Source organism: Aspergillus sclerotioniger, assembly GCF_003184525.1.
Source record: "Aspergillus sclerotioniger CBS 115572 chromosome Unknown BO94scaffold_46, whole genome shotgun sequence".
Lineage (NCBI taxonomy): Eukaryota > Fungi > Ascomycota > Eurotiomycetes > Eurotiales > Aspergillaceae > Aspergillus > Aspergillus sclerotioniger.
In genome coordinates this window covers 82849-96271 of record NW_020291036.1, presented here as the reverse complement: position 1 = coordinate 96271, position 13423 = coordinate 82849, and the positions used below count along the sequence as shown (strand labels likewise).

General features: G+C 51.8%; 7 protein-coding genes across 7 annotated transcripts; 1 reads left to right on the top strand and 6 right to left on the bottom strand.

The window, feature by feature from the left end:
- Nucleotides 1–155: 155 nt before the first annotated feature.
- On the bottom strand, nucleotides 156–662 carry BO94DRAFT_611789 (EthD domain-containing protein). The gene is made up of 2 exons (XM_025616649.1): nucleotides 499–662; nucleotides 156–455 (listed from the first exon to the last, which is right to left on the bottom strand). The coding sequence occupies exons 1-2, from the start codon at nucleotides 646–648 to the stop codon at nucleotides 204–206; spliced, it is 402 nt and encodes a 133-aa protein (XP_025462040.1). The 5' UTR covers nucleotides 649–662; the 3' UTR covers nucleotides 156–203.
- Nucleotides 663–1600: 938 nt separating this feature from the next.
- On the bottom strand, nucleotides 1601–3056 carry BO94DRAFT_611783 (FAD-dependent oxidoreductase; the record flags this gene model as incomplete). Its single annotated transcript, XM_025616648.1, has 4 exons — nucleotides 1601–1902; nucleotides 1953–2237; nucleotides 2300–2894; nucleotides 2958–3056. 4 exons carry the CDS (start codon nucleotides 3054–3056, stop codon nucleotides 1601–1603), a joined length of 1281 nt encoding a protein of 426 aa, XP_025462039.1.
- Nucleotides 3057–3407: 351 nt separating this feature from the next.
- BO94DRAFT_551168 (cytochrome P450) lies at nucleotides 3408–5001 on the top strand (the record flags this gene model as incomplete). The annotated part of the gene is made up of 4 exons (XM_025613529.1): nucleotides 3408–3458; nucleotides 3504–3801; nucleotides 3849–4034; nucleotides 4076–5001. The coding sequence occupies 4 exons, from the start codon at nucleotides 3408–3410 to the stop codon at nucleotides 4999–5001; spliced, it is 1461 nt and encodes a 486-aa protein (XP_025462038.1).
- Nucleotides 5002–5471: 470 nt separating this feature from the next.
- BO94DRAFT_478724 (cupin domain-containing protein) lies at nucleotides 5472–6220 on the bottom strand (the record flags this gene model as incomplete). Its single annotated transcript, XM_025608706.1, has 3 exons — nucleotides 5472–5873; nucleotides 5933–6060; nucleotides 6133–6220. The coding sequence occupies 3 exons, from the start codon at nucleotides 6218–6220 to the stop codon at nucleotides 5472–5474; spliced, it is 618 nt and encodes a 205-aa protein (XP_025462037.1).
- A 521-nt stretch (nucleotides 6221–6741) lies between these two features.
- BO94DRAFT_611775 (S-adenosyl-L-methionine-dependent methyltransferase) lies at nucleotides 6742–8240 on the bottom strand (the record flags this gene model as incomplete). Its single annotated transcript, XM_025616647.1, has 5 exons — nucleotides 6742–6819; nucleotides 6865–7403; nucleotides 7480–7565; nucleotides 7616–7711; nucleotides 7756–8240. The coding sequence occupies 5 exons, from the start codon at nucleotides 8238–8240 to the stop codon at nucleotides 6742–6744; spliced, it is 1284 nt and encodes a 427-aa protein (XP_025462036.1).
- Nucleotides 8241–8553: 313 nt separating this feature from the next.
- Nucleotides 8554–9791, bottom strand: BO94DRAFT_561050 (iron-containing alcohol dehydrogenase; the record flags this gene model as incomplete). Its single annotated transcript, XM_025614196.1, has 2 exons — nucleotides 8554–8800; nucleotides 8860–9791. 2 exons carry the CDS (start codon nucleotides 9789–9791, stop codon nucleotides 8554–8556), a joined length of 1179 nt encoding a protein of 392 aa, XP_025462035.1.
- An 821-nt stretch (nucleotides 9792–10612) lies between these two features.
- On the bottom strand, nucleotides 10613–13335 carry BO94DRAFT_503581 (uncharacterized protein). Its single transcript, XM_025609482.1, has 3 exons — nucleotides 12720–13335; nucleotides 11972–12674; nucleotides 10613–11925 (listed from the first exon to the last, which is right to left on the bottom strand). Exons 1-3 carry the CDS (start codon nucleotides 12863–12865, stop codon nucleotides 10753–10755), a joined length of 2022 nt encoding a protein of 673 aa, XP_025462034.1. The 5' UTR covers nucleotides 12866–13335; the 3' UTR covers nucleotides 10613–10752.
- Nucleotides 13336–13423: the final 88 nt, after the last annotated feature.

The following is a 13423-nucleotide window of genomic DNA, read 5'->3' as shown; positions in this document are numbered from 1 at the left end:
AACTGCGGGTGTTGTAACGCCTATACTACATGACTGCATCATGACCATCTGGTTGACCATGGTGCATGTGAATATTGGGTACCATACTTGGGTGGACAATGTCTTGAAACACTGCATAAGGCAACACGCCGTTAAAAAGCAATTGCATTCATCTAGTACGAATAGCTGCGTCACTGCCTTCTCCACACTACACAATCAGTGTGCTAAACCAGCTTCCCATCAACGATAAGGGCCTCCACCCAGCCCGTCAAAAACAGCGTCCTGCTCGGGTCGGCAAAGTTCGCGTGATCGGGGAAGATCGCTTCCTTGTAGTAAGGATCGTTTCGGGCGCGGACGTAATCCTCGACGTCTCGGAACACGATCTGAGCATAGCAGTCGCAGTCGCCGGTGTTTCCCTCGGGGAGATTGCCGAAGATTCGTTTCATCATCTCCTTTGTCTCGCTGGTGTTGTGGGTCTGGCAAGGTTAGGTGTGTTTGATTATGCATGGAGCCGCTTACCAAGGTGTAGGTGGTGATGCCGAATTTCACTAGATGATTCTTCACCACGTCCGCGTGATGCTCACTCAGATAACGATGATATTCATCCTCGTCCATGCCCGGCTTGCGGAATCCGCAGATGGTCAAGACGTAGGGGCGTTGGGAGGACATTGTGGATTGCAGTGATGGATGAGGTGAGAGCACAAGCATGAAGTCTTCAGTCAAGTGAGCATCTCAAACTTATGGACTTTCATGGACGTTCGGAGGGTAATTCTCGGGAGCCGAGGCAATGATGAAATGGGCTGTGGATTGCGGAACCCGAGATTAAGAATCAGACGGACTTCGCCGTGCACTCGATAATTATTCTCGGTGGATATGATACACGGCTGTGCTGAACGTCGAATCCGATCGGAACAGATGTGGCAGTCTACAGCAGTCACTGGCTAGTGGGAGGATCCTTACAGTTCAGCCCTAATGTGTAACCAATATCGTACGATGCTGAGGCAGCCCACCGGTCTCCGATCTAGACCCGCGCAGAGGTCAGTGCGTATGCGCCTTCAGTAGGTCGTGTTAGCAGTACGAGATGAAGTCATCGTGTGGCAAGTACTATTGTACGGTCGTTAGCTTATCAGTCGCCTCAGAATTCTGCCAGTCCACTAATATCACAAGTTGCTGCTCTTCCCTATAGTTGCTAGATAACCCTTATATATTTAGTCTAGTAGGAGGCGGTACTGCCTGTGACATAATTGCCATTAGTGGACCAACTGATCCAACTGCAATCTTTTCGCACTGTACCATAGTAGGGTGCAGGTCCTGTTGGGCATCAACACGTGATCGCCTACTTGCTTTTTACAACCTCATTGTCTAAACAATAGTATTATGCATGATAGGGTAAATCTGGAGTTCTGTGCATCTGCAGGTTCTACAATCAGGTCCCAGCCCTAAGTCTTGGCGTAGGATATATTGTCTGGTTACTAAAGCACTTTTGAGTTGGTTGGTGTTTATGCTGTTCCTAAGATTCGTATCCTAATATATACTCACTCTACCGCGATCCACCAATCTCACTCTAACATAATCCCATTCACTGTCTAACAACCACAACACTCATCCTGACATCTACCCCTCAGTTCGCAGCAATATCAACCGGCTGCATCTTTTCATGCTCATCCACCGACCCCTTATCATGACCAGTCATGGGCCGGAAACCCTGACGAAAGACCGGACTCTCCCGAATCTGATCCCAATCATGCAACATATACCCATTCTCGACAGAGCACTTGACCTCCTCCCTACCCCGAGGGACCATTTCCGCCTCGTAAGCAGTAACCACCTCCTCCAGACTCGCCGTCCCCGCAACCACCTGCTGAATACCATTCCACAGATGCGAAATATCGCAAATACAGTGATTAAGCCCTTGACCACGATCTACCACACAATCAGCACTCCCCCCACCGTCACAATTAGGACAAACTCACACGGCGGCATCGGATGCGCAGCATCACCCACCAAAGTCAACCGTCCCTGACGATTATCCCACGGCTGCGTAACCCAGTAACTGATATCCGCTTTATGGACCTGCGTATCATCAGGAATCCACGTAAAGGACGACCTAGCCGGCTCGGCCAAACTCTGGGCCTTTTCACGGATCATCTCGAGTCGTTCCCGATATGTCGCGGGCTGACCATGGTCCATGAACCAAGCCATAGCGAGATGAAAGATCCACGTCTCCGGATGATCCGGCCCATCTGGCATACTCGAAACTAAACACCCACATTAGCCCACCCCCATCCCCATGCCCCAAACCCTGCAAAGAAGAACCTACTAGACTGAAAAGCATGAAACTCCCTCTCACTCAACGCCAAAAAGCTCGTCGGGAACCTCTCCCTCACAAACCTCGCCTTCCCTTCATCCCCATAACAAACCGTCATATTCGTATGAAAAATCGGAAACCGACTAACTTTTGCCCCTTCCACCCCGCCCATCGCAAACTCCCTAACCTTACTTCTCGGCCCATCCGCCCCCACAACCATCGACCCCCTAACCACACTCCCATCATCAAAAAACGCCACAACCCCATTCCCACTCTCACAAAACGCCACATCGACGAGATTCTTCCCATACTGGACATCGATGCCGTGGGCGCACAGATCCCGCATTTTGGAGCGTGGGACGCGCAGACCCTTCGCGTAGGGTACACCAGCGAGTAAGTGGCCTGATTCGCCGTGGATGATTGGGTAGTTTCCGCCGGCGGTGATGGGGATGTTGGGGTTGCACGAGACGGATTCCATGTGGGTGTAGCGGTCGGTGGGGAGGAGGGTGCGTAGGCGGTCGAGGGACCAGTGGATGGCCATGGTCCATTCGTTGCTGCGGTAGTTGAGGGAGGTTTCTTTTTCGAAGATGGTGTAGGGGATGTTTGCCTGCGTTGTTAGTATGTACTGGTGTGGGGGGAGGGGGGGAGGGTTAGGGTTGGGATGGGATACCTTCTTCAGCGACTGTGCTAGAATCAGGCCTGTGATACCCGCGCCGATGATGAGGATACGCATATCGTCGGAGTTGGAAATGGGAAGAGGAGTAGCCATTGCCGTGGTAGGTCTGTGCTCTGATTCTATTTCTCAAAGGTAACAAACAGATGGTGAGGGGATGTGAGGGGAAAGGAGGGTTGGGGGGGGGGGGGGTACTCGAGCAGCTGGTATTTTTGTATCGGGGCAAAAAGGTCAGGTGTAGCATGACCGGACTCGCGGCAATGCTGACTATATTCGTGACTGGGGGTCTCGGGATCCGGACTGCCTTGTCTGACTGTGATGGTGTGGAATTGCTTTTTCGTTGAACGGCAGAGGGCCTGATCGCGGAGGGTTACGCAGGTGGGCCATTTTGAAATGCTGCGATACAGGTCTGCTCGGATGCCGCGAATTGCTCTGGCATGCAACGATATGGCTGTGTTTGATGTGATGAGTTTTGGATTGGGTGTGGGGGTGACTTTGGTAAGGCATTGGGTTGAAGCTGGATGTACTGACTGACTGTGATAGGTACTTGCTTGCGGATTGTGCCATGTTTGCTATAATGTGTTTCTACATCCATTGAGGAAGTACCCCGGTCCGGTCCTGTGGGCTGCTACGCGGCTACCTTGGTGCTGGTATCAGGCACAAGGACGGCTAAATCAGAAACTGCTCGAGTTGCATCTACGGTATGGGCAGACGGTGCGGGTGGCTCCAAATGAGCTATCATATACCTCGGAGGAGGCTTGGAAGGGGATCTATGGGCCGCGGGGGGATGAGATGGGAAAGGATCCTGTGTTTTCACTGCGCACGCCGACAGGTGTACAAAGTATGCCAAACCAACCCTCTTTACTAGATGCTCGCTAATGTAGACAGATATCCTAACAGCCGATCGACCAACACACACCCGCCAGCGACGACTGCTCTCCCATGCATTCTCCGAAAAGGCCTTACGGGAACAAGAGGGTATCATCCAGGGCTATGTGGACCAGCTGATGGAACAGCTATCCTCACGAGCTGGCGACGGACCCCACAACATGGTAGACTGGTTCACATTCATCGGTATGTTGCACCCTGCTGCATGGTCACTCTAACGAATACAGCATACGACCTGATCCGCGATTTATCCTTCGGCGAGCGCTTCCACTGTCTCGACCAAGCCGAATACGACCCCTTTGTGCGGTCCATCCGGGCCATTTCAAAGGAACTCACTTTCATCCAGATGTTCGCGTACTACGGTCTGCTCCGAGTGCGTCAGCTCTTCATGCCCAAGGCCATAGCAGGAGCGCGGGCACAGAATATGCAGCGGGTCATCGAGACTGTCAACCGACGAGTAGCCCGAGATACAAACCGGAAGGACTTTCTCCACTATATTCTGGCGGCTATGGAGACTGAAAAGGGCATGTCCGCGGCTGAGATGAACGTGAATGCTTTTTCCTTTAGTATAGCCGGGTCGGAGTCTTCCGCTACGGCGCTCAGCGCATTCACGTACTACATTCTCACCCATGCAGAGGTCTACAAGCGACTGGTCGTCGAAATCCGCGGAGCATTCTCAACATACGAACAGATCGAATTCTCCGCCCTAACCCGACTACCTTACCTCAACGCCGTTCTCCAAGAAACCCTAAGAATCTACCCTCCCGTGGCAGTGACTCTTCCCCGAGTAGTCCCAGCTAACGGCGCCATCATCGACGGACAGTTTGTTCCCGCCGGAGTAACCGTGGGAGTCAACCATTTCGCATGCTACCACGACCCACGGAACTTTCACCGTCCGATGGACTTTCTCCCGGATCGGTGGTTACCTGAGTGTCAGGACACGTTCAAAGATGACCACCGGAACAGCTTCCAGCCGTTTTCGTTCGGGCCGAGGAATTGTCTGGGTAAGAATCTGGCGTGGGCGGAGATGCGCTTGATTGCAGCCAAGTTGCTGTTTTGGTTTGATTTGGAGTTGAGTGAGGGGAGTAGAGGCTGGGAGGAGGGCAGAAGGTGTTTGGTTTTTGGGTTAAGCCGGGGTTGTTTGTTACGGTGAGGGAGAGAGAGTAGTTTGTGATTAGATTGGTGGGCTTGATATATGGTTAGATATGTGGTTCTGATAGAGAGGGGAGAAGTAGATTTCGGGAGTGGATTGAGAAGAGGTATGAGATAATTGTCCAAACTTCTACCACTTAGACAAAAATAAATATATCCCTAGTGGCTACTCAAGTAGAAGGGCCCCAACAGTAACTATGCTCGGCTTCCATTCATCAAGACTTGGTGGTTAATATACTACAAACAAGCCGATGTTTGGTTCCTAGTCCACCAGCGTTCAAATGAACTACTAACAAAAACAATCAATGTGTTGAGTATGGATAAGGTCTTAATAGTCGACATTCTAATAGGAATATTAATGCGGTGCAGGTATATGCCATTCCAAGTGTCTCAATCTTCTCCCCAATTCTATCAAATCCAATTCGAGCTCTACTACTCCAACCATCTAACCCAAGCCCACACCCCTACTATTTACTCCATCTCACCCCCCCTCCTCTCCTCCTCCACCAAATCCACATACTTCTCCCCCTCCGTCTCCTCCCCCTCCCTCTCCCCATCAATCCCCAGATCCCCCCACTGTACCCCCTCCCTTTCCATCCTCTCCACCTCCTCCCTCGCAACCGGCACAGTCGCAAACCTCCTCAACGCCGCCTTATTAATCTCCGGCGTAAGGACCGTCCCCTCCCCAATCAACATCTCCAAGTACTCAAAATACCTCACAAAGAACCCCGGAGTCGCGGTATTCATAAAGACGGCTTCCTCATCAAACGGATTACTGAATCGATGAGGGAGTCGAATGGGGACGATAATCAGGTCCCCGGCTCTGGCGTCGACGGAGGGGCGGCCGGGGCTGTGGAAGCGGACGGTTCCTTTCTTTTTACATACTTAGTATGCGTTGGGATGGGTGGGGGGAGAAGGGTATGTACAGTAACGTAAAACCCCTCATCATGCATCTCATGGAAATGGAACACGGGACCCTCGCTGCGTGGGGGAAGGAGACTTTCAATCGCTGCAAGACGGTATTGTGTGTGGGAGCCGTCTTCCATGATGCGGTAGAGGTCTGTGCGTGTTAGCTTTACTCGCGGTGCACAAGTCTTTCAGCAAGAAGAGGGGTAATAGAAGGGTGGGGTACATTGTCCCAGTCTCCGCCATGGTGTCTTATCCGGTTGATAGTGGTGAATGGTGAGGGTTTTGGCGTAGGCTTGGTCGACGCGATCCATGATGACTTCTCAGCACCAAACTGTGTGTGTTGTTAGAATGAAAAGAAACATCTTGGGTATGGCTTATATGAGCTGTTAGGTGGGCGTGCGGTGTTCGGAATCCGGCGGAGAAGGGATAATCTTGGCGAGAAGGTCACTTTCGTATAGCGTGATGCTGACAGAACTTGCTTTCGGCCGGTTGTGATACATTTCGGAGGGAGCTAGGGTTACAAATATCAGCTGCTGGTGGGGGCTTGGCGGCTTGGCGGGAGGCGGGTCGGAGGGTTTGCACTATGCAGTGGGCATTATTCCTTGTATCGGAATTGGGTGGGCTGAGTAAGGAGGTTTGTGCTACTATTGTATATGGTTATCCCTTACCGTGGTGAAATCCATGGGCTACAACGGGAACAAGAAGGGAGACAGGTGGTAGATAGTCTCTGATGAACAATACCGAGTAATCACTCACTAGCCTACTCTATAGACCTAACCCTAATATCCCATCGCCAAATCCCCTAGATAAACTCAATACCAAAAACGACAATCTAAGCCCCATCACCCCCAAACCTAATCTCCCACAACCCCTTACAAACATGCGAACTCCTCTCAAATGTCGTCTCAATCTACATCTCGTCAGCATACCCCAACCAAAAACACAGAAAACGCACCTGTATACCCTCCCCAACACATCCAAACACATCCATCCACTCCGCCTGCGTCCTCTGCTTCACATTATGCATCGTCATTGTGGTGACATCCCGTCGACGATATGCAATCTCCTCATGCGGAGGAAATTCCCCTGATTGAGGAGAGACACCATCGGTCACTAGGATGCGTGTAAACGAGTCCGAGGCCCGTTTTATGGTCTGTAGCAGCTGAATGACATCCTCGTCGGGCCAATTCCAGAATAGGTTTCTGATAACGTAGAACCAAACTCTGGGTTTATCGGCCATAGGAAGTGGATCGAACAAGGAGGGACGGTGTGTGAAAAATATGCGATCACGACACTCGCTTGGAACTAGTGCACTACCCCGGTCGAGGAAATCCTGCGTATCGCAGCGAACTTCGAACGACAGATCTCGAAGCTTCTGCACGAGGGATACAGAAGCAAACCCATACCGACCTCCTATTTCGACGATCTTGGTCCGGGATGTGGGTGGGTGTTGTTGGATCCATGTTTCAAGGAGGCAGTCGGCGGGGTCGAGGGCTGTTATTTCGACTAAGATTAGATGGCTTCAATAAATAAAGCTCTGGAAGGATGATTGGAAGGAATAGATACTCACCCCTCGAAATCCCCCTCATCGCACGACGAAACCGCTCGCCCTTGTCCGGATACTGAACATGCCAGTCATACATCTCCATGCCCCATCTAACAATCCGTTTATTAGTTTCCTGATCAAGCAGCAAGTGCCTACTCACCCTTCTTTAAATCCCGATGTACCATCCGTGTATCCATTCGGTTTATGCGCCAGAGCATCTGCTAGATGTGCGCTCGCGACACGGGTCTCGAAAAGCCTGTTTTATGAGCGATTATCCGGGTAATTAAGAAACGTACGTACTGAAACTCAACCCAAGCACGGAAATCACCATCTTCAAGTAACTCCTCAGACACGGCAGTCAGGGTAAATACTCCTTTCTCCGGCTCGGAAATAATATGTCGACATCGGAGGAGTCCGAGAATACGGAGCAGTTTGTCCGCTGGGATTCCGGAGTGTGTTGATAGATCGTGGAGAGATGCCTGACCAGACTGGGCTATGTACTCCAAGGTCTGAGACTGCAGGAATACGTAAAGTGCGCCGTGGTCCCAGTTCGAGGAAACGAACTCGTGTAGGAAGTCGTGGGGTCCTTGGAGGAGGGTAGTGAGCTGGTCTAAGAGGCCAAGGGCGGTTGTTCTGGTGGTGGCTACCGCGAAGTCAGACCAGAAGGTGGTTCTGGTGTCGGTGGATAACGTTGGGGGAGGAATTCCTGATGCGTTGCAGGTTTGCTCCAGCTGGGAGCATAGGGTGAGGATCTGCGTGGCTAATTCGTGGATGCTGGAGGACATCTTGGGCTGTCTATGCACTAAATTGAAGATGAATCATGGAGAAAGCAGTGACGGGGGTGGACTCGGTGTCAGATGGGATTATTTATCTTAACACCAGGGTGAATGCTCTGCGGTGCCCGGGACCCGAGCATCGTATGTCTGTCAGCGCATGCCAGCCACAGCATATCCATTCCAACTACCTAGTAGAATAGCATGTAGGACAACCTACTATTCATCTCACTAAAAGTAATCCCTAACCACCTACACCAACCACATCTAAACCCGCTCCTACACAAACCCTACATACCCCCATACACATTTATCATGCCATTCTCTAAAACATCTCCTCCACCAACTCCCTCACCCTCTCAAACAACACCCCCTCACCCACCCCCCTCAACGCCCTCTTCGCAATAACCTCCACCTCCCCATTCCCAACCCCCAACTCCATCAACGAACCCACCCTCAGCCCCAACCCCTCCACCAGCCCCTCCACCCTCTCCCCAACAATACCCGCATCAACCTCCTCATCCCCGGTCCTCACCCCCCCAACAGCTTCACACAACCTAGCCACCTGCCTCCTCCCGTCCCCCGCCTTCAACCCCCCTCAATCCCCTCCAACCCACCCCTCGCCACAAACCCCACCACCTTCCCCAACGTAACACAACTCGTAACCCCATGGGGAATCCCATACGGACTTCCTAGTGCATACCCCAAAGAATGACTCAGTCCCATACCCAGACCCAATCCACCACCAGTCACCCTCGCGCCTTTGAGACCTGAACTGGCGAATGCAGCGAGCATTAACCTCATAGTTACGCTGTCATTATCCGGATGTGATTCCTTAGCGAGGGGAAGGCACTCAAATAGTTCTTTCACAGCCCAAAGGGCCAGAACTTTCCAGGGAATTTCACTAGCAGTAGGATGGTATATAGCTTCAATGGTGTGATCGAGGGCACGGATACCAGTGGTAAGCCAGAGGTGCAGCGGTGTATGTTTCGCATAATCCGGATCGTAGAAAATAGTATTTATGGACATATGCGGAGACATAAGTGATTGCTTCGTCCCATTTGAGGTAGTGAATCCCCCGCCCGGGGTAGTTTCCGCGGCGGAGAGTGTAGTTGGTATTGACAGATGAGTTAATTTGAGAGGTTTAAGTGGAATAGTAGTGTAGGGGCTCGATGATTCGGGACTATGATGCTGGTGGAATCTCAGGGCGAGGATCTTAGCCGAGTCGATTGGAGAGCCACCGCCTAGGGAGATGAGGGTATCGATTGTGGGATCGGTGGCGTGGAGGGATAAGATGGTAGTTAGGGCATCGTCGAGGGTGTTGGAGGGGTTGTGTTGGGTTATGGTGGAGATGGTGGCGGCGTGGTGGGTGGGAGTGAGGAGGGTTTGGAGTTGTTGGACTAACGGGGTGCGGGTTGCCAGGCTGTTGCCGGTGATGATGATGGCTTTGGAGGTGGAGGTGGGGAGGCAGGAGAGGAGATTGTTGGAGACGCAGTTGGAGCCGTAATAGACGTTGGGGAAGTGGGGGATTGGTTGCCAGTGGCCGGAGAGGGGAGGGGACATGGTGGTATTCGTTGGAGGTAGTGAATGGTGGTGAGGAGTGAATAGTGTAAGGAGGTTGTAGTAGGTTGGGAATATATCTGTGGACTGGAGATCTAGTGCTTCTCGGGGTCCGATTCAGATATACTGTCAGATCCTGGGGGGTGGATGAGATATATTCCACGCTTGTCTTAATACCCTGCAGCAGAGTGAGCGCTTCTTGGGGTGTTGGGCAGCTAACTACACCCGGATTCAATGGACAATAGCTATGTATGATGGGCCAGTCGGCTTTCCAATACAACCGCCATCCAGACTATTGCAGCCAATAGCCTTTCTATACAGTAAGATTGGATGTTAATTGAAGAACAATCACACTCTGTCTTCTTGTGATGCTTGTAGCTCAGACTACCAGCAGCAGTCCAACCGGCTCCCGAGCCCCGAATGCGGCGTAATACTACAAACATTCACCACCAATAGCATTGCATTCTGCTCCAGCTGAGGATTGGTGATATCACAGTGTCATACAGGATTATCTGTGTAACAAATCTGTATGCAGTCATCCTTCATCCTCTAGTCAAGACCATGCCGGACGCCGGACTGGTGCTTGGCGTTGTTCGGTGGAAATATAGGAGGCCATGATATTAGAGAAGGACATAAGCCATAGGGTACAGTTTCTAGTGTGGAGATGGCCTGGCATCGAGAGTATGGATATGCGCACTCACGCTTATATTATTAGCGGCCTCTGGCCACATGCATCAAATGCCGTCGCTACCTATATAACTATATCGTCGGCTACTTCACTTCCTTCGCGAGTAGCATGGTTTAGCCATTACTATCAACCAGGTAACTGCATGCAATGCCCAATCTAGCTAACTCTATATATAGTCCCAGCAGCTGTCCACAACCGGACTACCTACTACCCGTGCCGAAGGCCTACCGTCTGAAATCCAGTCTATATCCAGTGCAGTCTCTGTTCAGCTGCAATCTATTCATGCTGCAAACACGTCTGTCCTACCGATCCCTCGGTCCCCGGCCACGGCATGACTTCCCCGTCTGGAGCCTGAGCGCCGACCAAATTCCATGTCCCCAACGGTGTCCCAGGAGCAAGAGGAGAAAGTCCCATTGAAGATGCCCCAGCCAACCAGCTCTCCCATGTCAGCGAGGCGCTTGGGCCCGCCGGCCAATATAGTGGACTCGGAAAGTCATGAGCTTTGGGCGATTCAGGCAGAGACCGTTTAGGTTGAACGTCGGGAACAACATCAAGCAGACCCAACAACTGTGAAAAAACCCACGCTACCTTTCGATGATAATTATTGGCCTGCGCACGACTTGCATGCTCCGAATAGCAGATCGACACCCGTCGCAGCATGTCCAAGTCTGCCATCACCCCAACTGGGGCCTCGCCCGATCGAGCCAGAAGCAGATCTTGCAACAGAACAAAGAAAGCAGGGACAGAAAACACATCGAGCACGCTTGCAAATGGGATGATATGACTGGAATAGCCCTGGTGACTGGTCCTTTCGGTGGCACTTCTTCCACTTATCAAGGCGTTGAGACTATACACAACGGCCGGGTCCTGGTCACCGTATGCCTTCAGCAACAGCAGGCAGCTAGTCCGCGAATCCAGTCGGACTTGCTCCGCATGCCGCAGTTCTCGCCCGTGTTGTAGCGCCATAATCCGCGTGCTCAAAAATTCCAGGGCGATCACAACCTGCGGTCCACAGGATGATGCTGCAAAGCACTGCTGGAGATCCAATGTGCGAGCATAATATTCGAGCTGCTCCTCGATAGTGCGCATCAAACTCCCTCGGGAGTGCGATTGGATCGAGGACGTGGACCATTGGCACAGTTGGTATATATCCTCCTGAATCAAAGCAAGGTGGAGCCGGTCTGAGTATTTGTCATGATCCAGACTCACTCGCAGATGCGCGGCGATATTAGAGTCATCAATAGGCAACCAAAGAACCGACCCACGCAGCGCGCACAGACTACGATCCCGCACATACAATGCTCGAAGCACCTTTGCCCGCTCGATCTGTACATCACCATCCGGGGCGACTGGACTGTGCTGCAAGTCCATGAATCGAGCCAGCATACAAGCATGAGCAAATATCAGCTCTGCCCATCCGGGAGGGTCCAATCGTTGTGCCGCGACACTCTGCATGCATTAGCCAATGTCTATCGTAATAACAGCTGGTACATACAAGAAGGAGCAAAGCCTGCACATTGACAAGTCGAGGGGTGCTTAGCAGGCGAGAGCTGACCAGAGCCGCCCTGGTAGGCAGAAACGATCGCGCAAAGTCGCCGAACAGTGCTGACTGTGAATTCCCTGTGCCTAGAACCAGCAGGGTAATTGTTTGAAAGCAAATTCTCCATGCATCATCCTCGGGCTGCTGCTGAGCATACACCCGGTCGAGGTTGGCCAGTACATTATCGGGTACAAAAACGTCAGTCTGGCAGTCCTGAAGCTGGAAGAACCGATCGATAGCGGTCACCACCTGTTGTTTAGGCAGCAACGGGACATGGATCCGATCGCTGTATGACGGAAAAGGCTCTGTCCTGCCTGCCATGTCGGATAGGTGCTGCAGCATGTCGCACAGAGGTCGCCATTCGGCTTCGGTCTCTTCGGTTGCCGACAGAATGCGTTTCCGAAGCTGGTCACAGAGGCCTGAGACAGATGCAGGTCCGAAGGAATAATCTGGTGTGGCCCCCTCCTTGTTGTCCTCGTCCTCCATATCAGAATCATTTGCGCTGCTTGCAGACAACCCACCCAACCCACACGAAACAGTTGTCTCCTGGTCTTCCTCGAACGTTGGAGTCCTGAGCCCGGGCCCAGTGCCATGGAGTCGACTAAGGTGAGATTCGATAGTGGTCAATCGATCCTGCAGTCGTTCGATGCTATCACACCTGCATTCATGAGTCGGTGTATACCAAAGCGAGGTATATACTTACAACAACTTCAAATGGTTGACACGCTTGGCTGGGATTCGATAGATGCAAGAGACGCCCCCCTCCCTCTCACAGTTACGACAGCGAGGCCGTTCCCGTCCGCAACGGATCTTGCGCTCCCGGCATCTGGTGCACGCCAAGTCTGGCATGGCATGTCCAGAACGATTCTGTGGTTACGTTAGTGCGGAGTTGATGCTGCTAGTGATGCATACCTGTCTGTGCTTCATGTGTTTTTCACTGGTTACGCTCATTAGACTTTCGGATGTTCCGATAGTGCAAGCAATTCCCGGACCTAGCAAGATGGGACAGATTGGACACAGTGTTGCTAGCTCGTAGGCTGTGCGTTACAATGCGGTGAGGTACTCTATTATACTTCATCGTACCGGTTTATCGCGCATCAATCCATGGCAAGGATTTCAGCACACGAGATGTTACACTTGACATCGTCTTATTCAGTGGCAGAGCCGGCTGTCTTATTGCTCGGGTGGATCTGGATTGGTCATTACTATATGTTAATGTTTGCTTCCGTACTCATTCGCTATTATTTTCGTTGGGTCAAAGTCAGTACCGTTAATGCGAGTGAAATTTTCTGACTGAGCAGCGGCGTGGTGGGTGTGACATAGGCCAACGATGGTGCATATTTTGAATCGGACTGGTGGGTTCCACGGGTATCATCTTGAGGCTCGAGGCCGCTTAAGTGGAGTCTT